Here is a 27,967-nt window from a genome sequence, read left to right as displayed (position 1 = left end):
ACCATTTTGTTTAAAACACTGATTTTAGGGGCGCCTGGGTAGCTCAGTGGGTTACAGCCTCTGCCTTTGGCTCAGGTCATGATCCCAGGGTCCTGGGATGGAGCCCCGAGTCAGGCTCTCTGATCGGCAGGGAGTCTGCTCCCTCCTCTCTCTCTGCCTACTTGTAATCTGTCAAATTAAAAAAAAATCTTTCAAAAAATTAAATAAAACGCTGATTTTAGGTTGTAAATGTAAATATTTCCTATTTAAACATCTATGAAATGTTAAAACGTATTTAAGAGTGGTCGTAAAAAATGAGGCATTCTCATGACTGAGAAACCACTCATTTTAGTAACTGCCTTTTAGATATGCAGTACGTGAGTGCATTAGAGTCTTGGGAGGAAGAAGACAGCAAAATTGAGGGGAGAGCCAGGGACCAGAAGCAAAAACTGTAGGTCATTGACTTTGATATAAAGAAGCAACATTTTTTGCTATTATAGGCTAATATTAATGAATAAATATTTTTAAAATGAGAGATTGGAGGGGTACCTGGCTGTTTGAGTTAGTAAAGCATGCAACTCTTGATTTCAGGGTTAAGTTTAAGCCCCAGGTTGGGTGTAGAGATTAAAATTTTAAAAATAAGAATGGAGACATATCCTACAGGGCTGATTTTTTGAAACTTTGAAGCAGTTATTTGCCTAGAGTTGGTATTTGGAGTAAACTACAGCAGTTAAAACAACTGAACTACACTGAAATCCATTATAAATTTTCATGACATCAGCCAAGATGGGACTTTTTCCCATCAGCTCTGTAGCTACCAAGCACTAAGGTGAGGGTTCTGTTGGGGCCTGGGCAAGGAGAAATGTACCACATTTATAAGGACTGCAGTGAGTATAGTATTTGGCCAAGAAGAGAGCCAGGCATCTGGAGGGGAGATGGGAAGGACCAGAGCGAACAGAAACTTAACAGGAAGCCAGATTCTCCCTGGAAGTTGTAAACCAAGATCAAAGGCTAATCAGCCTTAACTGTCCTTTTGCTCATTTGCTTCAGTTATGTCAGAGTAACACAGGTGAATGCTGAAGTAGCTCATAACTGTCATTTCTCTGCCCCCTTTGTCCATTAGCGGTCTTAAACCAGCCACCTAGGAGAAAACATGAACTACTACTTAGGTTTTTGAGGATATAAAGCTGGGTCCAGGCCTAGAGAGGATAGAAAGCAGAGCTGGAACAGACCCATGTAACCGACAATGGTACGATATAGTCGGCCATCAGTGGCAGCCCTGGCCAGGTAAAGATGAAGGTCTTCCTCTGTGGGAACTCAGTACATCTGGACTACGCATGAGCAAAAGCAGCCTGTGGAAACCCTATAAAGGGTAATGCTCTTGTAAACCATGCAGGTTCCTGTTAGCTTCCAACAGGATTTCAGAGTGGCAAGAGAAATGCCAGAAGTAGAAGTTCCTGATTAAAAGCCCTCACTTTATTTTTTTATATTTTAATTTTTTATTTATGTGACAGCAAAGGAGCGCACAGGTAGGGGAGTGGCAGGCAGGAGGAGCAGGGTTCCCACTGGGCAGGGAGCCCAATGCAGGGCTCAATACCAAGACCCCAGGATCATGACCAGAGCTGAAGGCAGATGCTTAACCTACTGAGCCACCCAGGTGCCCAGCAGCCCTCATTCTTGAGCACTTTGAGTAGAGTACAACTAAAGGTCCTGGCACCCAAGGAGGGAAGAAAAGGAGATGGAGCACCTCCCCTACCCCACAGCCCTGGAACTTGGCTGTGTAAAAGTAACGGGAATGCATACAAATGCACATTAACTAGGGTTTAATTACAAGCCTCCATTTTCCCATATGTGCAGCCTAAACCCTATGCAACTTAGAAATGATTAAACAACAACGGCAAATTTCTCACGTCTATAATACCCCTGAAATTGGGCTACTAATCTAGTATCAGTAGAGATGTGTATTGCAAATCTCCTTTAGCCACCTTCTCAAAGACTGAGGAAGTACCACCATCATAGCATCAGCCAACAAAGGCCAAGTCCATGAGAGGGGAGGGCAGACCACACCGGACAGCATGTGAAGTCGGCCGAACAAACATTGTAGGTCCGCAGAGCTTAGGCTGAAGCTAGGAGCTGTGTCCTCACGCTGCATGTCCAAAGAAAGGAAAATGGTAGTGCTGCTTCTGTTCAAATGGTCAACCCTGAAAGGGTGGCTTAGGAAGTATCAAATTAGGAATTTAGTCCATGTTGTATCTATTGTTCTTCAAAGGTCAAGGCTGAATTCTCTTGTTTTCTTCACAATATGGTTAGACAGAGATGGCAGTTCTCAAGTGTTAACAGCTATTCCAGGCCACAGCTTCTCCTGATTTGCCCATTTTTATTTGCCTTCACTGGTGTCGCTGTCACTGTCGCTATCAGTGGTCAGTGAGGTTAGGTTTCCCAGGGCTTCCCTGTAAGGAAAATAAACTAGAGGGTTACACTGCATTTTAGGCGTGGGGGAGGGACTCTGCAGCTGCACTGAACTATGATGAAAAGGGAAATGGTTCCAAGAGCCAAATCTACAGGCCTCTGATGTGTATGACAAATGAAATAAATAACTAACATGTCCTTTTTGCAAAGAAAAAAGTTAAGGAGACAGAAAACTATAAACACTGGGTAGATGGGCAAATGGCCTGCTGTACTTCTATCACTTTCTTTTATGTTACCCATGCAGGGCTCACTTTTGTTCCTGGCTGATCGCAAAGTCAGCCATCACTCTCCGGGCAAGGTCTTCACAAATAGGCAAACTGAAGGTACCCGCCAGCTTCACTATCTCAATGGCCTGGGCAGGGCTGCTAGATGCTTTTGCACTGTCCATAAACTCATTCAGCAATTTATTTCTGTAAAAGAAAAGCAAAATGTCAACATTCCCCACCTAAATTCCTGGACCCCCTCTAAGATTTATATGCAAAATAAAATCTAACATCCTATAAAGTTGAGTCATGAAATCTTCAACAGTAGCTTTGGAGGTAATTTTTTTTTTTCTTAAAGATTTTAAAAAATTTATTCATCTGAGAGAGAGAAAGCACGATTGGGGGGAGGGGCAGAGGAAGCAGCAGATTTCCCACTGAGGAGAAGCCATTTAGGGCTCGACCCTAAAACCATAACCTGAACCAAATGCAGACACTTAACCTGAGCCACCCGGGTGCTGCCATGAAGACTAAAGGGCCAAAGAGAAAATGAACATTGGTTCAGTATGCCTTCATTAAGGATCTGTTCAGTGTATCGCCAGTGTGTTGCAATCAACAAGCACAGATTAAAAACACTGCTTGCTTCAGGATGCCCTAGATGGTAGAAGAACTATCCATTTGCTTCAGCTGAAGGATGCTGAATGAGATATGTAAAGAAATTCCAATCACCCCATGGTAAGAGTTAAGACCATGCAGCGAATTCTAACATGCAGCCAGGGAAGCCTGTTAACTTCAACTTACCCAGGGATCTTATTATGCTTCTTGAAAAGCCCCAACATTTTCCTGTTCAACACGAGATACGAGAAAGATTACTAACAGCCCAGAAGGTGAGCAGATGATCATAGCTGTTCTGCTGTAAGTTCCTGAAGACAGCAGCTGTGAGCTGACTGGCTCCCAGCCCTGTTTACATCTAAATCACCTTGGGTACTTCAACTCCCACCTCCCAGACTTCACATACGTGCATTTCCCAGGCAAGTGTGATTCGTTGCCAGTGTTGAGATTTACTGGGGGGTTACACCCTCTTCTAGAGAGGGATGCAACAGAGTGTGATCTCTATCCTCTTACAATCCCAGAATGAGAGCAGTGTCCTAGAGATACGCGGTGGAGAGCAGGCTCAGATTGAGGCATCAGTCTCATGTAAGTGCTCACCGGCGTCCTGCCACATGCAAGACAAAGGTGAAACACGTACATTCAGCTCCCATGATTCAGCTGAGGTCCGTACCCCTGCGCCAATCATCACAGCCTGACTCCCTAACAGGTGTGTGTCAACCCGTTAACAAATTCAAGCATCAAAGATTGGCCACTAGCAGTGTAGCAGGTCATGTGTGTGATTTCATACTCTTAAAACCAGTTGAGGCAGCAAAGCCTTCATTCATCAGCTCTGACATTTTGGGCTGAAAACTCTGTTCAAGTCACTTTCTTATGTTGAAAAGGCCATAAACAAGTACCCCACTTACTGAACAAAATCACCTAATGAGGACTACTCCTACAAAGTATTCTTTCGTTGACTTCTCTGCTTTTGGAAAAAGGAATGCATGTGAAGTGTCCATTCACAAAAACTAAGAATTAGTATGTGAGGGAAGTGCTGATGAAAACACGTAACTGGTAGGCTCACAGTGACACAAACCAAAGATGGTTCTAGTCAAGTTTGTAAATGTCAGTTTCTAGAAGTCCCAAATGTACAGGCTGCATTTTAAGCATTAAGTGTAATACTTGGATAAGCCAAATGCTCAAGACATTTTCAAAAATAAGATTCTCTCATCACTCTATTAAGTGGACAGACAAGAGACTACTTGCCCATGGATACAGAAAACAGGAGAGCAATAGAGAATTAGCCCATTAAACTGTGTCCTCTCTTAAATACAATGTTTATACTCTGCTGGTCTTCCAAAAGTTTCCTTTTCAGTCAATATTTGCAGTCCCAGAAAAAACTCATTTTTCTGATTACACATCATACAGTGACCAGGGAAGATGTTCTCTGAGATCCAGATACAAATACTGCTACTATACACTTGAGGCTTTGTACTCACCAGGCTTCCTGGGTTCTCCCAGCCCTTAAAAAGAGGACAGCGATAGAGTTCAGAGAGTTGGCTGGCCACTCAGGAGCAGCCTGTCTGCCATCCTGGCTCTCGTAAGTGGATTTGATATCTGCAGCACAGTTCGCAAACGCCACCTGAAGCTGAGAGGCTCAGAGTCAGCAGAACTGCCTAGCTGGTCTGAGGAGAGTCTAAGTTGAGGAGATTCCACAGATGACGTGGCATTTTTGAGCTATACATTTTACCATCTGAACCCATCACAGGTATAGTACACAAAAGATTTAAAAAACAAAAAACAAAAAACAAAAACACCCTGCCCTGCTCTGGGGTAAATAATTTGCAACATCCTTCAAATACGTTATGGGTTTTCTCTTTAGATGGGCATTTTTTTCAAAAAGCTACTACTGTCAAGACAGAAACATGTTTTGGACTTCAAAAATGGGATTCTGCTAATGGCTGGGTGTTCAGATACAGAATTTAAATCTGGGTTTAGATGGCAAAATTCTCTGTAATGTTTCCCTAAATGAAACCAAGGAAATTACATTACAAAGTCTACAGTGTTAGAGAACATACTGGCTAGTACCCATCTAATCACTATAACATAACCTGCCTCTGGATACAACCCTACCTACCTCTGGTGGGTGCTGATCCCTTGCCATAAGCATCAGAATCTCTTCTTTCAGATCACTGCGAAAAGTGTGACCATATTCTTTACTATCTTGAAACAGAAAAAGAACACAGAGGTGATTACAGTCATGTAAAACCAAAACTCTTCAGCTGACCTTTGTCCACCGTCCCAGTTCCTGGGCTGCTCAAAGTCAGGTGCTGACACTATTTATTCTAGGACTCCAGGTAATCAGCAGGATAATTCACGCTAAGAATGGATGAAGGAGGGACGCCTGGGTGGCTCAGTTGGTTAAGCAGCTGCCTTCAGCTCAGGTCATGATCCCAGCGGTCCTGGGATCGAGTCCCACATCGGGCTCCTTGCTCAGCAGGGAGCCTGCTTCTCCCTCTGTCTCTGCCTGCCACTCTGTCTGCCTGTGCTCACTCTCGCTCCCTCTCTCTCTCTGACAAATAAATAAAATCTTAAAAAAAAAAAAAAAAAAAAAGAATGGATGAAGGAGCAATGGAAGGCAGTGACCTGCTCCTAGTCAAAGGTGAGAGACAGCAGGTGTGCTACCCTGGAGCAGCTACCAGCTCCATATGGCAAGACATGGTTTTACAGCACTTGATAATTGTCAACGATCTTTAATATAACAATCATTAGAGCAATCTTGTGAAACAGGTCAGGGGCTAGAGTCTAAGTGTTCAGACAAGGAAATCTGCAGCCGACAGAAACTCAAGCTATGATTGCAGTCACCTTGTAGAAGACATGCAGCATCTTCTGCAGCCAGTTTATACACAGAGACCCACAATTATGCCCATTTCTTAGAAGCATTAAGTATCACTGACCAGTTAACAACGGAGTTACAAGAATGCAGCATGATGCAGAGGAATTGCAAAGACTCTGCAGGTAGAGATCTGAATTTTGATTTAGGGTGCATCACGTAATTAGCACTGATCTTCCCTTTGTCGTGTCACACAAAAACTTATTTAGGTCACTTTCAATGCATCTTTGCTCATGCAATCCAACATGCAAAGTGAGCCAGCACCCATGAAGAAGACTATAATACATTAAATTTAGTGAAAAATGGAAATTTCCACCCCTAACAATGTTGGCATGTTTGTTAATCAAAATGTAGGTAGGACAATGAAGTGATGAAGTGAGATGGTGCTGAACACACAAGCTGAAACCAACCTTTCCAAATTTGAGGAATCACTTCTAGCCGGTTGGCCACATCCAATGCTTGGAGAAGATCTATCAAAGTTTGGGAACGGGGAAAGAACACCTGATTAAGAGAAATAGATATGTTTAAGGTATTAGTCAGCAAAGATACCCACCAGCTCATCTACAACGACAGGTTATGATCATCTTACTGAAGGTATCAGGTCTTTGTACCACTTCAAGGTGACATCAATTTGTTCCATTAGACAAAGCAAACTGAAGAACTTGGAACTGTAATGGAGAGAAAAGATAGGTTTAGTCTCAGATCCCAAACAGCAGCATAATTAAATTACAGCACAGCTATATGATCTGTTACACAGAATTTAAAATCAACTTATAAGTTACAAACAGTGTCAAATTGCATGGGCCAATGCTTGACCCAGAAGGTGCTAACCATGCTGTCTGGACTTCCTAATTAACACCTTCTTACCCACAGCTAGCTGCTCATGACTGCCTCAATATGTTCTCAGCTCACTGTGAGCAGACAGTGAATATCCATTCATTTTAAAAGCACGCAATATGAAGCAAGGATATAGACACACTGAAGACAAACATTACATGCCTATTAACAGACTGCTTCCTTAAGTGCTTGTTTGTTTTTATTTACCTGAAGTCAACTCATTTAAGGAGCCTCTTTGGGCTTTATCTCTGTACCTTCCTTTTTAAAAACAAGAGGCTGGGGTGCCTAGGTGGCTCAGTGGGTTAAGCGTCATCCTTCAGCTTGGGTCATGATCTTAGGGTCCTCGGATCAAGCCCTGCATCAGGCTCCCTGCTCAGCCAGGAGTCTGCTTTTCCCTCTTCCCCTGCCCCTTCTCTAATAAATAACATCTTTAAATTAAAAAAAAAAAAAAAAAAGGCTGAAATTGTTAGGGACCCACCCTACTATATATTCAAAAATATAAAATAGGGCCTAGAGGAATAATTATGTAGATTTAAACTGTTACAGAGAAAAATAATCTAAAAGATAAAACTATACCAGACATCTCAGTCAGGCAAATCAGTTTTACCGCTGCTTAAACTTCCAAGTGCTCAATTAACATGTACTGTTTAAGTACATGTACTTTAAGTCAGGGGCCTGCTGCCTCCAGGGGTGACATAGGAAGCCTACCAAAGTCTCCCATTTGCAGAACTAATGGTTGCTTAAAGAGGCTCCAATAATGCAAAAGGATACATTTCCAACACACTTACTAATAGAAATTACGCCGATGATCTGGTCCAATGAATTTCCAGTTGTCTCCAGTGTTTAAAAGGCCATGTACTTGATAAGCAAGTTCCAGATCTCTGAGAAATGAGCACTGAAAATTTGCAAGCAGTAAGCATCACTCAGATTTACCAGCCAAACAGTGGCTCATTACATTAAAAAGAGTCACTTGTTGAATATTCACGCTGAGTCAATGTATTACTAGTTCACAGCAAATGAGTTATAAGATTGGGGTGGGAGGGAGGCAAACCCCAAGTTCTGTGAAATCTAAAACAGAATTTTAATCTAGTGATTGGAGCTTTAGAAATCAATCCTACGAAAACACCTGGTTATGTGCATAAAAGAGAGATGGAGTGCTCATTTCAGCCTCACTATACTTGCAAAAAACCCCCAAGCAGTAACTCCAAAATACACAAACAGTAGAAGACTCCAGTGAAATACTATGAAATACTCCTATGAAATACTATGCACCTGTCAACAAACAAAATACAGTTGAAATGGGCCTGGCTGTGTGTGTCTGAATACCTGGAGGAGAAAAGCTGCAAGCGTACACACTAACCTTTTGGAAAGCAACTATCCTTAGGGAATAGGATATGCTAACCCATCCTGAAACTGCCTACAACTTTTTCTAATTAACATACAATGAAAAACCTAAATCCCAAAGAACCATTATCAATTTAAAAAATGACCAATAGGTAAATATGAAATACTCTGAAACCTTATCTGAGCAAAGGTGTGAAAAAAGACAACATATACATACAATAAACAAAGGGGAGGATGCTATGTGAATTAGTATGAAATTTAAGAGGAAAAAAAGAAAATTTGGACCAAAGACGTAAACAAAAGAGAAAATGAAAAAACAAGGTGAGCCCACTCACTCCAGTTAAAGATAAATGTAAGTGACTAAAAGGAAAAAAAAAAAGTTAAACAAGAATCAGTACTCACAACTCTCATGGCTGACTGAAAAAACATATCTGAAAATCAAAGTTCACAAAGTCTTGGTTACAATGGATAAAATACATTTTCAAGTGAGCAGCAATAATAAATATCCTAGCAATAAAACTGTTAACGTGTAAGTTAAACCAAAAGGAATAAAAACTCTAGTAGAGGAAGCACACAGCAATAGGCCACACATATTTTGGCCTCTTCAGAATAATCGCTTGTAAGACAACTAAGCTAAATCAAACCCTGTCCTATCATAAGGCCTCTAATAACTGGCAATCAAGAGAGCAGGCTCTTTGTCTCACACAAGTAATTTCTGTGCCTACCATCATCTGGGTCCCTTGGGGAAAATTTCCGTCCTGTTAATTCGTTCATAATATCATAGATTATGAGGGATGATCCTTTTGAATGGTTTTCTGCAGAACAAAAAAGCAATTAGGTTTTATAAGGAGTCCCCCGCCTGACAACCCTTTGTACCCACCCCTCACAGCGTACTGCCTGGCACACAGCCTGCAGAGCGCATGCCCGCTAAAGAAGCAGGTGCACACAACACAGAGGGCAACTCTCCATACGATCTGGGGCAGTTACTCAGAAAAACAATTATTTATTTTGGCAGTAATCATTTGAGTTATGTATGATCGGGATGAAAAGGCCGAGAAAAAGAGAACTGTAGAATTAATGGAATGAGGCAATTCTCTTAAAATCATGTGAACTGAGTACTAATAGGTATAAAATGCACCTACACAATTTTCCAACACATCACCTTATTCATACAATCTGTTCCCTACCTTTATCAGCACACACGTAGTAATGTAGTTTTAATGACATTACAGATGTATTTCTATAATTTCCTCAAGGATGTTTCCATTTGCTGACATTTCTTATCATTTTATTAGTTACATAATAATTTGCTTTATATGTATCCTTTCTTTCTTTAGACTTTCTCCTTTGAGTAAATACCTAAAGGTCATTACTGCAGGGAACCAGTTTCCACATGTGTAAGGCAAACGGAGACTCCCGCTCGGAGCCTGCCCCTATGTTCCTGAGTGTTACTTAGGAAGCAAAACCACAGACTTTGCTTCACAAGTGAACCAAAGTGGTATGTAATGGTAGAAGAGAAAGGCAACCAGCTTTAGGGTCAGAAACACTAGATTCACTCTAACGTCATCAAGGTTGAGTAAAATTTTAGAAGATACAGTTATTGTGAACACTGTTTATCTGCCTCCAAGATAAAATCTGTTACCTCTTCCCCCCACCACTACCCTAAAAGACAGAATCTTCCCCATAGGTGAGGATGTGGATTTTGTAAAATTACCCCACCAAAACAGAGACAATCAATTTCTTCTCTTTTACACGTGTAAAGTCTGAAGGACTGGAACAGTCATTTCTGAAGGGGTTCTTTCTCAGATTGGGGCAAATAGCTAAGAACTGACAGACTAGGAGTGCTTACTGCATGCCTTTCAAGCACGAGCCAAGAGTTCATTTCATAATCACAGCCCTGCAGTATTTACTCAGGTAAGGTATCTAGTCCCTTTTGGCAAAACTGATAAATGACAGGTGAAATTCAACTCAGGTGTGCCTTGCTCTGAAGTCCATTCAACAGAGCACAGCTCCTACAGGAACTGGGGGCCTAAAGCAGGTGACAAACGGAGCCAAAAGGTTCTCCTACAAGACTTCAGAATAAGGTCAAGATTACTGTGGAGCAGCATTATCTAACAACTTCTTGTACAAATGGAAATGTTCTATTCCTGCATCACTGAAAACAGTAGCTATGTGGCTACGCAGCACTAAAGCAATGAAGAAATTTTAAATGTTGTTTAATTTTAATTAAATAGGCATGTATGCCTAATGGCTATTTTATTGGAAAGCACAGCTCTGGAGAGTCAAAAGAACTCCAGACTAATGTACCTTCTTACCATTTCTTTGTTTTTAAAGATTTCATTTATCTGAGAGAGAGAGAGCTTGTAAGAATGGTGGGGAGGGGCAGAGACAGAGAAGCGGACTCCCTGCCTGAGCTGAAGGAAGACGCTTAAAGCGACTGAGCCACCCAGGTGTCCCACCTTTTGACCATTGGTAATTGTACACCAACACTGTTAGTACATTTAATGACCCTGTCCTCTCCACTAGGAGTAACTTTCGGCTCAGGCTATAGGATAATGTTAATTTGTGTTCTCTATTCTTAAATCCTGCACAGGGAAAGATGACTACAACAATCACATAAACGTAAGATAATGGGTCAGCTTTCTACGTGAATTAATACATAATGTCATACATACCGTGGTGATAAAACAGCTGAATAAGATAATGGTATGTTGCAAGCGAGGGTTCTAAATTACCAGGTTGACGGGAAAAAAAAAAAAGAAGTAAGTCAAACACAGCTGTCCAAAAATAGTGTTTACTGAGGCACAATGAACTAAAAACACACCAACCTTGGTATTTAAGTAAAAGATGATACATTCCTATTCCTCTGAACAAAGACCTTTCCTAGCTCATCTGAATTAATGTTAAGTGTAAAGAGATCAAAAAACAATCACTTTTAGAAAGCCTTGACATGTCATTACTAAATGTTACAGCTAATGCACTTGTGCTATAATTCTCCATTCCAGAATACTAACGCATACTGAAGTGAACGTGTTCCCAAACAATCTTTAATAATTACTGCAAACTCTACAACACAGTGGCAAATTTAGGTCCAAACACCTAAATGTCATGGGATTTAAAACTAATTCTTAAGTGAACAGTTCTCCCTAAAAGTCCACATAAAACTGAAGTATTAAAAAAACATTGTAATTGCCATAAAGAGCATGAAGATAAAGGAGTTCCCACCATTACTCAATACTTGTAATTAACTGTGCCAAATGGTGGACTCGAAATTCTCAATATGTTCTGTACAAAGCAAGAAGAGTTTACCATCTCTTTTTCACTTATCTGGATTTGAGAACTCTGGCCAGCACTGGCTCAGCCTCCAGGAAGGGACAGGACACATACTCACCTATTCCGATGGCTTTCATTTCACGAAAGGTCTGCAGGGCTGGCACTTTTCCAAATGCATGAAATCTTCGGAGGCATTTCAGAATGGTATTAAATGTCTGTAGGTTTGGTTTCACCTTCTGAGCGGCCATTTGTTTTAGCAGCTCCTAGTTGAGTCAAAAGCAGTAAGTCTTGTTTATGCCTGGATAGGTAATTTGTCCAATTAACTAATATCACACACTAAAAAAGAATTTGGGGGAAGGGGGGCACCTGGGTGGCTCAGTTGTTAAGGGTCTGCCTTCGGCTCAGGTCATGATCCCAGGGTCCTAGGACCAAGCCCTGCATTGGGCTCCCTGTTTCTCCCTCTCCCACCCCCCGCTTGTGTTCCCTCTCTCACTGTGACTCTCTGTCAAATAAGACCTTTAAATATAAGCAAGTAATAAAAAAGATTTTGGTTCTCTGGCTAAGTCTAAAGTTAATAAATACATCCCTATCCAAAATTTATCTATTAGCAGGACCAGTGACTTTGCCTTTTAGAGAAGACACCCCACCTCACTTGATCAAGTTGTACAAATGTCTTCACTCTGCCTAGTAAAGCAAAAGAACAGACTAGAATGGAATTTTTTCTTTAAAATGAGCAGTATGGTATAAAGACAAACTGTATGGTGTAAAAACAAAAAACACTTCTAGTCCGAAATTATTTCAATCCAGTGAGTATAATTTTCCAAACTCACCTGATAAAAATGTTCCCATAAATACACATTATTTTTGTAATGAAAAAAACTGAGAAATGAAGCAACTGTGGTCTTTCTGAATTCTAACCATGGACAATGGGTCAGGTAACTTTTTCTATGCACATGTCAGACACAGCCATTTAAACTGCAGGGTTGGGCGCCTGGGTGGCTCAGTGGGTTAATCCGCTGCCTTCGGCTCAGGTCATGATCTCAGGGTTCTGGGATCGAGTCCCGCATCGGGCTCTCTGCTCAGCGGGGAGCCTGCTTCCTCCTCTCTCTCTCTGCCTGCCTCTCTGCCTACTTGTGATCTCTGTCTGTCAAATAAATAAAATCTTAAAAAAAAAATAAAATAAACTGCAGGGTTGCTGGGAGGGTGTAAGCATGCAACCACTGCACGCCCAGCGTGATAATATCTGCCATGAAAATGCACAGTAAATGCGTCTCCACCCCCTTTATTTCTAGGAAAAGGTATTTTAGGCCCATCAGAAGACAAAATGAGGGCTCCTCCTTACCAGTATATTATTCCATTTGTCCTCCGGTTTCTCATGCGCACTCAATGCTGTTGCTTCAATCAATGCATTGAAGGTATACACATCAGCTGTAAAAACAGAAGTCTAGGTTGAAGTTTAACCCCTAAATGCCTCAGCTGAAGGCAAAGCAGTAATGCGCATGTGGCCCCTAGCTCATTCCCATGTGCCCACGACACCAGACAATCACTCCCTGCTCTGGATCTCTCCTCCTGCTTCTACCACCAATACCACATGAAAAGATGAGAATTGAGCTCATAATTGAGGCAAGATCAAATATTCTGCAGATTCCAAAATGTTACAGATTTATTTTTTCCCCCAAGATTTGTCAGAGAGAGAAAGCGTGCACCCACAAGCGGGGCGAGGGGAGGGGGGGGAATGGCAGGCAGTGGGAGAAGCAGGCTCCCCACTGAGCAAGGAGTCTGATGTGGGGCTCAATCCCAAGACCTGATGATAATGACCTGAGCGTAAGGCAGATGCTTAACCGGCTGAGCCACTCAGGCATTCCAGATGTTACAGCTTTTTTTTTTTTAAAGAATTTTATTTATTTATTTGGCATAGAGAGATCACAAGTAGGCAGAGAGGCAGGCAGAGAGAGAGAGGAAGGGAAGCAGGCCCCTGCTGAGCAGAGAGCCCGATGCGGGACTCGATCCCAGGACCCTGAGATCATGACCGGAGCTGAAGGCAGTGGCTTAACCCACTGAGCCACCCAGGCGCCCCGATGTTACAGATTCTTAAGGAAAGAAAAGGAAATTCTCCAAAAACACACTTACCATGGAGTTTGTTGTTTAGTAATTCAGTGTACAAGTTTAATGCCTGCACAAGAGCTCGGTGCTGGGAGACAGAGCATAAATGTTAAACATCATCAAACATGTTGACTTAAGAAATATTTGCACAGCAACTGTTTTAGAGTTTGAGAATACAAGAGTAAAAGAAGCAGACAAGGTCCTGGTTCTCAAGAAGTTCACACTCCATTGCTGTGGAAATTCTGCCTCCCAGGTGACATGCAGTAATTCCTGGAGATATTTCTAGTTGTCACAACTGAGGGTAGGGAGGACGCAGCACTGACATGCAGTGGGTAGAGAACAGGGAGCTTCTAAACACTCCAGAGTGCAGTGGAGAGCCCCCACCGCAACACATTATCCAGCCCAACTGTCAACAATTCTGAAGGTGAAAAACCCGGAATTGGTGGACATTAAAGACAGAAGTATAAAAATAAATGTTACCTTCACCATTCCTCGGATCATTGTGCAGTAGGAGTGTGAGTTTTTCTCTGGCATGAGAGCAAAGATTCTCTCAGCATTGTTTTCTGGCCTAGACACAAGAGTAAATGAAACAGGGGAAAAAGGAAAAACCAATAGCTACCACAACCTACTGAGAGTTCAAAATGTTTCAAGCACTTTGCTAAGCACTTCATACACACAATTCCTAGCATCCAGAGAGAGAGAGAAAGAGAGTTAGCATTCTGAAAAGTGGGAAAAACTGAGGCTTGAACACCTCGAGAGAGAAAGAGAGTTAGCATTCTGAAAAGTGGGAAAAACTGAGGCTTGAACACCTCAAGTAGTCCGTGGCTTCGCGGTTAATGACAGAACCAGGACTGAAAATTTTTACAAAAAATACATAACAATACTGAACAAAAAGCAAAGTGTACAGAGGGAACACAGTGAAGTTTCCCCACCCTCTCTCAACCATGTACAACTCCCCAGAGACCCCCACGGACAAGCAGTTTTCCCAAAACCTCACAGTCTAGCGTGTACATGTCACACTCTGGGGCATCTTCTTCCTTCTTCCCTATCAAACACTTAGTCACCTAACATAACCATCTTATACAGTTGTATCTTTCTTCTGCCTCTTACAAAGAGGTAATGGAAATCAGGAGCAGGATTTGGGCCAGGATGGTATACCAAAGTCCATGCTCTTAACCACTACACAAAATTATTAAAATCTACTAAGGAAATTCAATGTTTGATTCAATTCAACTTATCACTTTAAAAGATTTCAGATATTAATAGTAGCTCTCCTTCTCCAGATGTCCACGTGAAGTATTTCTCAGACATTTCTATTCAGTTAACATCAATTCTAAATGTTAGTTAAACATTATTCACCTTTTGTCTAGAAATGCTGAGTACTTCTGCTTGCTTGCCAGCTGCCTTAATTTAGAGCTATATTCCAGTGCAAGTGTATTCTTACACAAACAAATTGAGCCAATCTTTCAAAACGTGAGTTATATATTGCAGAGTAGGAGCACTGATGGAACTACCCAAGGAACCAACAATATGTAAGGTGACATGAAATGAATTGGGGCATGGGGGGGGGGCCCACAAACAGGCACACAAAGAACTAAGTATTGCTTGTTGGAAGTAAAGATCTTAGGGAACAAGCTCTAAATGCATATCATGCCAAGGTCACACTTGCACTGTATGTTGAAAACAAATTCTACTTTAGAAGCTTCAGAAGCACATCTTCTTGAGGGGGTGCTGGGGAACATGCCACGCCCCATTAAAAAAAAAACCACACAAGGTTCTACTGACGTGTAACGTACCTCCATAGGTTTCCAAACTGATGATTGGCCTTCTTTGGTTTCTCGTTATTTTCCTCTGCGGCCTCCTCCTGAAATGAACCACCAAAAAAATAAATAAATAAAACAAAAAATGACAATGCAATGTGTTCTCCTACTCAGATACTTAAAACCAGAAAGGCAAAGGAGGGCCGCCTGGGTGGTTCAGTGGGTTAAGCCTCTGCCTTCAGCTCATGGTCTCAGGGCTCTGGGATTGAGCCCCGCATTGGGCTCTCTGCTCAGTGGGGAGCCTGCTTCCCCTTCTCCCTACCTGCCTCTCTGCCTACTTGTGATCTCTGTCAAATAAATAAATAAAATCTTTAAAAAATAAAAAAAAAAGAAAAAAGAAAAAGGCAAAGGAAACTTTGTAAAAATAAAATACAGATCCAACAGAAGGTGAAGGAAAAAACCCAGTAAATGTTCATTTAAAAAACTGGTAACTTTTTCAGCATAAATCAGCTCACTTTGAGACAAAAAGTAAAGCTAGCACTTGAAATCAGAACTAACAGCCTGGAGACAGATGAAGCCGGTACCCTGCACAGCCTCAACGGGAGAGAATTGCAAATCCAAACACAACCTGGCTTGAGCTGACTCTATCTAGCTTGAGCCCCACAGAAATAACACACCTGCCTATACATTTTTTTTTCCCAAATATTTTATTTATTTGACAGAGAGAGATCACAAGCAGGCAGAGAGGCAGGCAGAGAGAGAGGAAAGGAAGCAAGCTCCCCGCTGAGCAAAGAGCCTGATGTGGGGCTCGATCCCAGGACCCTGAGATCATGATCCAAGCCGAAGGCAGCAGCCTAACTCACTGAGCCATCCAGGCGCCCCTGCCTATACATTTTAAACGTCTTAATCACTCTGTATGTAAATAATCCATATTCAGTGGAGGAAAATTAGACAGAAATAGAAGGAAAAGAACTTTTCATCTTCTCTCACGCATTTGGAAATATTTTATAAAAATGAAATATTATCATCCAGCCTATAGTCTCACTTTTCAATATATGGTGCATCTTTCCACAGCCAAACAGACCTACACTAGTCCCAACAATCACATTACCATAACCTAATCATTTGTCACTGGACATTCAGTTTTCCATATTTTTCTATCTATATGTATGAACATTATGAAAATGATGTATATATTCTTTTATTCACATGACCCAAAGATGTTCTCAGGGTCTTTTTCTAGAAGTAAAACTCTTGGATTGAGAAATTAAGATAGCACTCCCTATCTACAGGCCGGCCCTTGGCACAATACTGCCCTACACCCCAGCACAGTGAGCTCACTCCTCTCTGCCCATGTTATGCATGCATATTTTGGTGGTGGTGGGGTGCTGGGGCCACAGAGTCTTTCCCTGTTCCTTACATATGGTCAGTGTAAGTAATAAGAGAGGAGTTTGTATAAACATTTCTGGTCAAAGCTTTGCCTGCATGTGGTAGGCAATGTCAACATACTTTTTAGGCAAGATCAACATATTTTTAAGGGAACCAGAATTAAAGTAATTGTTTAGATCTTTCTTCCTACACATTACTTTTTATCAAAGCTACTAAACCACATTGCATCTCAGAACAAATCTCTATTATCCTAACATAGGGCATAAGAACCATCTTAATTTGAAATGGTTATTACTGGCAAAATAAATTAAAAAAAAAAAAAAAATCACTGCCAAAACCCATTACCAACTCTTCAGATTTTTCACTTTGCTGAAAATGATTATCAGTTGAGGGCTCCTTGTCACCATAGTAGCACAACAAATCCAAGAGACTATTACTTGTTTCCAAAGATACAGTGGTTCCTGTGGGTAGGAGAAAAAAAAGGAAAGAAACATTGAAATAAAGAACTGAAGCTAATTGCATTAAAATTCTTTGCTTTTTCTCCAGGCTGTGGCTCTCTTGGCTGCATACTTCATGTCATCCCCCATTCTCAGCACGGATGAGGACGCAGTCCACGTGAACCCCAACACCTGAAGGGACGCTGACAGGGACACAATCCCTACGAACTGTGGGGTCTGAGAGGAGGGACTAAAGCACAGGACGCCTGACCCTGTGTTCACTTAGTTTACATACTCATGTACCCAGAGAAATGATCTCATGGTTTTAAAGATCATTTCCAAACTGAACACTCAGCAAATTACTGCCACTCAGTTCCCCTGGCCCAGTTCCATTTCTACAAATGCAAGCAGAACTATTCTACTTGGATCTAGGCCCTCACTAGAATACCTGCCTAAAGATGTGAACAGAAATGTCTAGTTATAGTAGTTTTTAAAAAAGCAATACTCAGGAACATTATGTTCCCGTCTTGACACTAGGAAAAAAAGGGAACAGGAAGTATAAGATACAGTATTTTTTCTAAAGAAAATATACTGATAATAAAAATGCCAACTGGGACATTTAAAAGCTCATAAAAGAGCACGGGAAAGTGAAGAGAAGAGAGGCCGTGGAGGGGAACTGAACTGGATCTTACCATCTCAGAACTCTGTATCCTTAGAAACTTACTTAATAACCAGCTTCCTTTATAAAATGATTATAAACACAGCAACTCCTGAGACATTATAGAATTAAATTCAGTATGTGAAATGCCCAGCAAAGTGTTTGGTACTTATGAGGTGCTTGGCAGTAAAACTTCCTCTACCTGCCCCCACCCCTATGGCATATTGGCTTGTTCTGTTACTCTGAACTGTGGGGCTGACATGCTGTCTTTAGATGCGTGTACAGAGGGTCCGCGTGTGCCTAGAGCACACAGTGTTATGAACCTAGAGGAAGACAGGTCTGAGCACTCAGTACTTGAATGCAGACTTACCAATTACCATATGCAACAAGCAGAGGCAAAAGCCTCCCTAAACTATAATGTGCTTCAGCAATTCATCTGTATATTCAATGTCTAGCAGACAATACACCAATATTCTCAAACACAGCTTTCTGGAAAGGTCTCTTGTGCTGAAGAATGTACTGAGTGATTCAGTCCAGTTCTTCTCTCTTCTGTGTTTATTATCCTAAATCACTGAACAGCATTCTGGAGTCCATTAACTTACAATCCCACTGCCTCTGATGTTATTATAGGTACATTGTTGTCTTGGTAGCTTACAGCCCATACAATTGAGATCTACTCTGCTAGAGGTTCATTCAGATCAAAGTCAGACAGTCAGAGAATTTTAGAGACAGAAGTTCTGAGAAATTAAGTGATTTTTCCAAGGCCACAGAGCTAATCGGTATGAGAGTTAGAATAAGTACCCCATTTTATTGCTTTTTCCTTTTAAAATATTCCTTGTCTGTTTATGCCTCCAAACATACTTAAAAAGTGCAGAAAATCTGAATACAGCATGTACACGCCTAAGGTTAAAAATGGAAGGAACAATGGTTCTCTCATTTCTCAGCTCAGAGCACAGTAAACTAAGCTGCAACTCCATCTCACTTACATTTCCAAAAAAACAAAAGCTGAAGCAGAACTTGAAATATTAACTCTTAAAAGCATGACCACAGCATCAAGCAGAGATCCTTCTAACTTTTGCTCACAACCAGCGGGATCACGTAAGCACAGCCCACTTCCGAGCCCACGTTCCTAGGGGTGCTTTAAATGAACTGAGTCACCTGCTTGCAAGAGTTGATCAAACATGTCCACAGATGCTTTCACTTTTTTGAGCTTGATTCTTTCCCTCAAGGCTGCTTCACTTATATCTTCAATCTGAGGTTCAAAGTACTCGGGCATTAAACACTAGGAAAAGAAGATGGCTAATTACCACAAACAGGTAAAGGGGCAGTAACCAAGAGGACTAAACTTTTATCACCAACACACCAAAATAAAACTTTACGGTTCCAATTCATGTTTCACACACGGGGCACCATGTATACATCTTTGTAGGAACTGTAACTTAAAAGAATTATATTACATTAAAAAAAAAAAAAAATCAAAGAACCCCTCAAGGATTCGAAACAAGATCATTTAGCTATCTCCTAGCTCAGGGAGAATTTAAAAGCATCCAAAAATAAGTATTTATTTCAATCTAAAAAATCCAGTTTCCAACTAACTTCCCCAACTTCAAGTTGAATTTATTTCATCCTCTGCCAAAACAATCCTCTCTCCTTTCCTTCCAATCTTGTTTCACAGTGTCAGAGTATATCTGATTTGCAAAGGAGAAACCTATCAGCCCGGATGCTTCTTATACTCTAAGAACACTAACCATCACCAAAATATGTTAATTTTACCTAACTCACTAGTTTATTTCATTACTTATTGAATGCTGACCATTGTCTGCCAGGCACAAAGTGAGGAATTAGAGGCATAGGTAAAAGTCCTTCTCTACTTTCAAGGTTCTCCCCATCTAACAGAGCAAGGAAGGAAAGAACAGCAGTGTGCATGTAAGTGAGAGATCTACAAGGTGTGACAGTGCTGTCCGCCAGGGAGGCAGGGACTCACACAAGGCTTCAAGCAGAGGTCATCAGCACAGAAGAGTAACTACTGGTTAGAAACATCCAGGGGTGCGAGTGGACCATCACTGCCACTGTCTCCGCACAGGACTCTGGCACTGTCACCTGCACAATCACACTGACCTCCTACTTTGTCACTGGCAGATGCTCCCTGAGAAGCAGGAGGCTGTGCCTGGATGCGTGCCTTCTGGGAAGCAAGGAGTCTGGGATATGGGTCTGACGCTCCTATTTCCACTAATAAACCCAGGAAAGCAGAGGTGCCTCTGTTCCACTGGCCATGGTAACACTGGCACTGAGCACAATAGCTAACACGCCGCACAACACTCACACTCCATGACGACACAACGCAGAGGTAGCTGGAAATACAATCTGGAGTTCAAAGTGAAAGGCCGAAGGGCTGACACACACTGAAGAGAAACCAGGACACTGGACTATCAAAGCAGAGGGATCTGGGCCAGGTAGACAAGAATGCCACACGGAATAGAAGGACTGCTGCTGCAGGAAAACTGCAGACAGGAAAAAGACAATGACTGGGCCTGGAAACCTAAGAAGACCTCTACACTTAAGTAGTGGATAGAAAAGCTACTCAAAAAAAACAAGAAGAACAGTCACAGAGGTAAAGGCCTAAGATTCTGGTGTCACAGAAGCCAAACAGGGAAAATAAGATGAGGAGCAAACATAGGTGTTTGGGGGGGGGGGGGGGGAAGCAAGCTACTACTGAAAGCAAAGATAACTATATACATCAAAAGACTTCACCCAAATACTGAGGCTATTCAAGTGGCTACTGAAATATTAGCCCTAAAACTTGGTTTCATTTACATTTACTTAGTAATACCTGAAAAATCACAATTATCTCTCCTTACCGGTATATGAGGTTCAGCTATGTCCTTCTGAAAATATTTGGGATGTGAATTAATAATGTACTTCGCTGCATTCTCCCCAGACTTCTTTGCCAATAAAAACGAACGCTATATAAAGAAAAGGATTTAGATGTAAACTGACTCAAGAGATCAAAACGACACTCTCAGCACGTACCATCCACCCCTCCAAGAATGCAGCAATACACAAAAGCCCAAACAGAAGTTAAATTACACGCTGTTGTATATCCCTCTCTGCTACTAAGTGTGACATTTTAGGTCACATCTTATACAGCTGGGGGTATATGAAACCAGCGCACTGAAGCCGAGTGGACTGCTCCAGTGTGAGGAGCCCTAAGTTTTAAATCCCAAATCATTCCCACAGCCAATCTCCAAAACTCTGAACTGTTAACTTTTCAAAGGTTTCTACACGTTAAGTTAAATTCTGTATCCGTGCTTGTACCCAAACAAGATAAAACAATGCTACGAAAGTGTACGAAGATACTCACAGATTCCAAAGAGGATGTTGGTATAAGGTAAGGATCATCCTGAAATGCATAAGGGGCAGCTGTAGTGTCCTGTGAAGACACAGAAGTCTCTTTAGTCAGATTTTCATTAAGACCTTGAGTTTTGATAACCAAAAACACTGTAAAGCAAGTATTAATTAGATATGTAACACATATACAAATATGTGTGTGTGTAGTGAGAGAAACACGAACACCTATACAACCCTCTTAGCTCTGTAAGACGCATGTCATTACACACACAGCAAACAATGACTCAAACCCCCATGACTGCTTCCTCAGATCTGAGGGTGCTTCTAGGAACTAGTGCTGTTTTAAATGAAAGATCCTCTGAATTAACCAATACGGGTACCAGTGTCCTGCACACCTTCAAACCTAGCCACTACCCACCAAGAGTCCCTTCCCCAAATAGAGGATCCTGCTGTGCCCTCTTGGAAGGAGCTAATAGCAGCAGTTTCTCCTATGCCCTGTTGTCGAACATTCTACATACTGCTTTACCCTGTTTTAGGGAGAACCCTGAACAACCCTTCAGTACCATTCACTGAAAACTGCCCCCTAATTACTTCCTTTATTCCTCACTTCTCCCTTAGAGCCTCCTTTCCTGGGCCTTCTGGGACCTTTGTTCCACTGGGAAAACTCAAGCTACATCCAGAATCTCTCCTAACTGTCCCCTTGATACCTTGTCTTACTCATACCTAAGTAGGATTAAAGAGAAGTGGGATTTTTGGGGGCATCTCAGCTTCCTGCTGCCACTTTCAAAACCAATATCCCTTCATACTCATGGGAGGCTCATTTCATGTGGTCATGTCACTCTACTGAATGAGGCAGTCAGTCAGTTAATGGTAAACCAGAGGTGACAGTTCTCCGTTAGCTGCCCCGAACTGCTCACTCCCTGATTACACTCAAACTAGTGCCTAGCTCTGGTTCTGACCTCTGCACCACCCCTGTCAGAAACCTGTTTGGGGACTCTAGTTCTGGTGACATGCTGGGATTCTTTTAACTTACTAGACTTATTCTTCCCATTATCTCCTAACTTTTCTCCCTAGATCAGATTTCCAAGTCCTCCACGGTCTGTGTGAAACAACTCCACTCTGGCCCTGTAGCTCAGATGCCTCAAACCAAACTGCACCCCAAAGTGAACTTCCCTGAAGCCACCACCTGTCCTGTCTTCTCTCAGTGAATGGTACTGACCAATCTGCAGTCCAACCTGTAGATCCTGTCCCACTACTTCTAGTCAACTGAGATATCGTCAGATCTAACCCACGCTAGTTCTTTTAACTTCCCCTACTGACTCCACTGTCCCTTATCCCAACTGCCACAGCCGTAGTTCAGTGCCATCCTATTCATTATTTACAGAGCACCTATGTGCCAGGCATTTATTCTAGCTCCAGGGAGACAATAAAATCACCCTCTACCCAAATAAAGCTTAGTCTAGTAGGACAGGAACCTCCAGAAAGTAAAAATAAACAATAGACAGTGAATTAAAAACAGGTTAACTCCTATGCAGAAAAATGAAGTACAAAAAGGGACAAGAAAGTAGCAGATCTACAACTTAAGGCAGGTGGTCAGGGAAGGCCTCACTGTAGAAGTGACACTGAGGCAGAGTTCAGCAGGTGAGGGAGCAAGTAATGGATCTAGGGAAACAGTCCAGGCAGAAGGAACAGCAAACACTGGACCCTGAGGCAGAGGTGTGCCTGGTGGGAAAGAGAATTAGCCAGGAGGCCCAGGAGGCTTGGGGTGTCCAAGAAGATAGCAAGAGATGCTGTCAGAGGTAATGTGGGGGTGGGGAGGATAGCGGGAGGGCCTAAGGAGCCCTCATATGGACCTCAGTTTTTATCCCAATTATGACAAATGAGGCCACTCGAGTTCTGAGGAAGGAGTGAACCAACATTTTACTGGGATCATCAGGGCTGCTTAACTGCGAGCAGTGTGTGGGGGGAGCTGGGACAATGTAAGAGATCGAGCCTGCTGGGATCAGTCCAGAGTATTAGATGATAATAACTTACATGAGGAAAGCAACTGTGGTGATGATCATACGAGTGCAGAATCTGATAATGTGCAGAAAGAGTTACCAGGCCCGAGACTGCTGTCCTCAGAAAGGCCTGCCTGCAAGGCTGGCCCTTAGCTGGCACCTGGGAACCTGGATTTGGGAAGGGGACCCACCACCCCCAGTACTGATGAAACGGCTTGTTGTACCTAAACTGTTTATACTTCCTTCTCAAAGTCTGGAATTCTGGTATGTGCCAGGCACAGGGTGCCTATGTGGCCAGATACCAGAAAAACCTCTGGGCCCTGAGTCTCTAATGAACTTTCATGGTAGACGTTTCACACATGCTGTTACAACTCAGTTGGAGGAATTAGAAGTGTTCTGTGTGACTCCACTGGGAAAACACTCTCGGAAACTTGAACCTGGTTTCTTCTGGATTTCACCCTGTGTGACTTTTCCCCTGGCTGACTTCACTTTGTGCCTTTTCTATAATAAATTGTAGCTGTAGGACTATATGCTGAGTGTTCTGGGTGTTCTCCCAGCCAATCACTGAACCTGGAGAGATGATGGGAGTCCACACACAGCTATCTTAAAGGAAGAAACAAAGAATTTACTAACATGCAGCATGAAAGAAAGAAGAGTCACACATAACTCCCAGGCTTTTGACTTGGGCATTTAGAATAATGGAGTTGCTATTGAGAAGACAGCAAAGGTATGGGTTCAGATATGCTAGTTTTAAGATCTTTATGCTACATTAAAGTTGAAAGGTTTCCCATCTCCACATGGCTGTCTTTTCTAAAATCTGGTTATCATACCACTGCTTAAAATTCTTCAGGGTGGGGGTGCCTGGGTGGCTCAGTCATTAAGCGTCTGCCTTTGGCTTAGGTCATGATCCCAGGGTCCTGGGTCTCTGTTCCACAGGAAGCCTGCTTCTCCTTCTCCCACTCCCCCTGTGTTCTCTCTCTGTCAAATAAATAAATCAATAATATAAAAAAAAAATTCTTCAGAGGACTTGAGTCCCCAGCATAGCATTCGCCATCTTGCCTATCTCTCATGTCTCCACCTGTCAAATCCCTGATTCCTACCATACCAACTACTCATTCTATGCCTTTGGGCCTTTGTGCATGCTGCTATTTTTACGAGGAATGCTTCTTCCCACCACAGTATCCTTGCCGCTCACCTTCCTAGCAGCAATCCAATTATCAGCTCCTCTGGAAGTCCTTTCCCAGCCTGGGTTACGTACCCTCTTCTCAGTGCTCCTTCATGCTCCCTCTCTAGGAACTGTGAAAGGACTGTCTTTATTCTACATCCCACACAGTGCCTGGTAAGCATCAGAAGGGTAGAATATGTGGTTACTGAATGAATAAATAACCATACCTTGGATTTTAAGGGCTCAAACCCAGATAAATCAGACAACTGTACACATAATTCTATAACTTCTTTGACCTGAAGGCCATTCTCATTAAAAAACTGAGATCAGGAGCACCTGGGTGGCTCAGTGGGTTAAAGCCTCTGCCTTCAGCTCAGGTCATGATCCCAGGGTCCTGGGATCGAGCCCCGCATCGGGCTCTCTGCTCAGCAGGGAGCCTGCTTCCTCCTCTCTCTGCCTGCTTCTCTGCCTACTTGCGATCTCTGTCAATAAATAAATAAAATCTTAAAAAACAAAAACAAAAACAAAAAAAAACTGAGATCAGTCTCAGCAGACCATTACTCTAGTTTATTCATTTCAGGGGCCTGTTCAGAGCTAAGTAAACTGCTGAAAATCTCAATGTCTTGCCAGTGTGGAGATCCAGTATTATAAAAACCCTTTCAGAGAAACTGCTAAGATGTATCAGGGTATGTCTGGCCCATGACTCCTTAATTTTAACATCTACAACAGAAAACAATCCTGGAAATCTGTGACAATGGCCTTAAAGAGGTTTAGTATCCACACAGCTATTACAGCAGTTAACGTCTTCATTATTTTAGACATTATCCCCATAGCTGAAATTGAAAGTATAGCTTTCGTATGATGAAATATATAATCACTCAGAAAGCTCCATTTCTGGGGCACCTGGCTGGCTCAGTCAGTACAGCATGTGACTCCTGATCTTGGGCTTGTGAGTTTGAGCCTCACAGTACTCTCTGGGTGCAGAAATCACCTTAAAGAAAAAAGAAGTTCCCATTTCTGAGGCATTTATCAAGATTTTAGTTAATCTATCAGACTATAAACTCTGTGAACTGTCAACAGAGCAAGTTATCGACAAATATTTCACTAAAATAAGTTGCATAATAGTAAAAGAGCCAGCATTTACTGAGCATTTCTTTTGTGCCAGGCACTGCCCTAAATCCTTTTGTTTTGTACCAACATTAATTATTTCACACTATAACCTTAAAGTTTGATGTTATAATTAATCCCCACTTTATAAACACATAGAAGCATCAAGAGATAAAAGAACTTTTTGATGGAGATCACAAAGCTAGTTGCTCAGCTATGAAACAAAACACTGGCTCCAGGACCCACATTCTTAATTGTTGCATTATTTACAGCACTGTAAACACAATATTCCTCAAAGTTGGTCTACAGATCACTTGCATTACAGTATCACACCAAAACCATCCCCCAGGGCTGGACATTTCAACAAGCTCTTCAGGGGATTAAGTTTAAGAAATACTGGTTTAGGATTAAAAACACTGAATTTGGAGATAAAAGACAAGGGCCTAAGTCAAGCACTTTTAGAGCCAGTTCCTTTAAAGGCTTTAGTTTCCCCATTTATCACAGGAAGGGACTGGATTAGATCATTTCTAAGAAACTTTCAAGATCCACAACAAAAAGCTAAAAGTCTACTTACCCTATTCACTGTGGACGCAAGTGCTTGAAGAACAGCCACTTTGTCCCTAAGAACAAGAACCACAAGTTAGCCCATGGCAGGGATTTCCATACCCACAAAATGAACAAGTGATTGATTCTACTCTCAGTATGGACTGGTCAATAACAAAGTTCAGGTCTCAACTAAAGCCAGCTCTTATTTCTCAAGATCGCTAGAAAAACAAGCTAGAAAACGAGAGACCTGTCCTATGCTTTTGCCTAAAGGTGGGCAGTAATGTTCCTACTATACTCTGCCTACCCTCTCTGGCATGGTCATCATTCCATCTCCAAAGGCCTAGCGATTTCCACCCCTAGCTCATAAAACGATCTATCCTAGATTTTATTTTTAAATAATCTCTATACCCATGTGGGGCTCAAATTCAGGTGCCCCATTTTCCTAGGCATTCTCATTGCACTTTCTGGGCTTCTTTTATCTCAAGTGGTGGCTTTTTTAAAAAATGGTGGCTCTTAACTCAGCTACATATGAGAATAAATCACAAGATGCACTCTGGACTTCCTGAATCAAATACTCCAAGTTCCACAGAGAACTGTCACATACATTCTTACTGAATTCCCAGATGACTCCGCTGTACTCTCCTCATTTAGAACCTCTCAACTATATAACCTTTATAAAAATCTCAGGCCAGCTGTCTGCTGTGCTATGGGTATGGAGACCCTCACTAACTACCAGAAAAAAAGATTTCACTGAATAGACAAACCAAGGTAATTTGTTTCTAAATACATTTCTACTTCTGCTATATTTTTTGTTTCATTTCCAAAAGTGAGGTAAATTTAATAAACCAAAAGCATTTTTCAAGAAGTTTAATGTAGGGGCGCCTGGGTGACTCAGTGGGTTAAGCCGCTGCCTTCGGCTCAGGTCATGATCTCAGGGTCCTGGGATCGAGTCCCGCATCGGGCTCTCTGCTCAGCAGGGAGCCTGCTTCCTCCTCTCTCTCTCTGCCCCCCTCTCTGCCTACTTGTGATCTCTGTCTGTCAAATAAATAAATAAAATCTTTAAAAAAAAAAAAAAAGAAGTTTAATGTAACATTTATATAAACATAAATCATCTCTAATAGACAAAACATACAGGAAATTTTGTATTACATCAAGACTGAATAATGTCCTGATGTGTATAAAATCCACTGGGTTTTCTATCCTTTTTTTTAAAACCACATTTATGGGGGCACCTGGGTGGCTCAGTGGGTTAAAGCCTCTGCATTCAGCTCAGGTCATGATCCCAGGGTCCTGGGATCAAGCCCCACATGGGGCTCTCTGCTCAGTGGGGAGTATGCTTCTCTTCTCTCTCTGCCTGCCTGTCTGCCTACTTGTGATCTCTGCCTGTCAAATAAATAAATAAATAAAATATTTAAAACAAAACAAAAAGAAACTATGTAATTTCTTTGAGACAAAGAAATCCTCACATCTCTTGGCATCCCCTAGAGCTACGTTAGCATGTATGTCCTAGCAAGTCAACCTATCTTCCTAACATACTGAAAAAACGACAGTAAGATTATGACACTCAAGAGTACTCACTAGTTCTCATTTTAAAATAATAATTTTAAAAAGCAACGTCAATGGATACATTATCCCTCAAAAACAAATGAGAACATTACAGGTTATAGGGTCATCTTGTGCCCCTCCCCCCACTCCACTGAGTTTGGTATTTGTTTAATTCTCTACACCCTGCCCTACCGACTGAGTTAACCAGGCGTTGCAAGTTTGGTTTTTGTATTTCCAGAACTTTTCAGGTACTTTCTCTCTCTCTCTCTCACACATACACAGAGCCATAAAAAACACAGTCATTCTGAATATTTACTTACATA

General features: G+C 41.8%; 2 protein-coding genes and 1 non-coding gene across 4 annotated transcripts in view; 1 reads left to right on the top strand and 2 right to left on the bottom strand.

Moving 5' to 3' along the window:
- IMMT (inner membrane mitochondrial protein) overlaps nt 1-27,967 on the top strand; it is a 240,552-nt gene that overhangs the window by 47,030 nt on the left and 165,555 nt on the right. The gene's annotated exons all lie outside the window — the stretch shown is intronic.
- The window catches only part of PTCD3 (pentatricopeptide repeat domain 3), a 32,342-nt gene continuing 6,160 nt past the window's right edge, over nt 1,786-27,967 (bottom strand). For both annotated transcript variants that reach the window (XM_059188294.1, XM_059188296.1), the window contains exons 4-24: nt 26,128-26,173; nt 21,295-21,363; nt 20,792-20,896; nt 19,092-19,215; nt 17,184-17,299; nt 15,486-15,553; nt 14,170-14,257; nt 13,717-13,777; nt 12,929-13,014; nt 11,705-11,849; nt 10,989-11,039; nt 9,039-9,128; nt 8,716-8,744; nt 7,758-7,864; nt 6,722-6,800; nt 6,543-6,633; nt 5,377-5,462; nt 4,739-4,887; nt 3,450-3,491; nt 2,700-2,858; nt 1,786-2,429 (exon numbers count right to left, since the gene is read on the bottom strand). In XM_059188294.1, coding sequence (XP_059044277.1) covers nt 2,357-2,429; nt 2,700-2,858; nt 3,450-3,491; nt 4,739-4,887; nt 5,377-5,462; nt 6,543-6,633; nt 6,722-6,800; nt 7,758-7,864; nt 8,716-8,744; nt 9,039-9,128; nt 10,989-11,039; nt 11,705-11,849; nt 12,929-13,014; nt 13,717-13,777; nt 14,170-14,257; nt 15,486-15,553; nt 17,184-17,299; nt 19,092-19,215; nt 20,792-20,896; nt 21,295-21,363; nt 26,128-26,173 — 1,864 coding nt within the window. In that variant the 3' untranslated portion in view covers nt 1,786-2,356. The remainder of the gene's footprint in view (nt 2,430-2,699; nt 2,859-3,449; nt 3,492-4,738; nt 4,888-5,376; nt 5,463-6,542; nt 6,634-6,721; nt 6,801-7,757; nt 7,865-8,715; nt 8,745-9,038; nt 9,129-10,988; nt 11,040-11,704; nt 11,850-12,928; nt 13,015-13,716; nt 13,778-14,169; nt 14,258-15,485; nt 15,554-17,183; nt 17,300-19,091; nt 19,216-20,791; nt 20,897-21,294; nt 21,364-26,127; nt 26,174-27,967) is intronic.
- Nucleotides 3,818-3,954, bottom strand: LOC131808754 (small nucleolar RNA SNORD94). The gene has a single exon (XR_009344953.1). It is a non-coding gene; the product is annotated as a small nucleolar RNA SNORD94 (small nucleolar RNA).

Source organism: Mustela lutreola, chromosome 9 (genome assembly GCF_030435805.1).
Source record: "Mustela lutreola isolate mMusLut2 chromosome 9, mMusLut2.pri, whole genome shotgun sequence".
In the NCBI taxonomy this organism is placed as follows: Eukaryota; Metazoa; Chordata; class Mammalia; order Carnivora; family Mustelidae; genus Mustela; species Mustela lutreola.
Note: the sequence above shows the minus strand (reverse complement) of the source record. Positions and strands in the feature narration are given on the sequence as shown.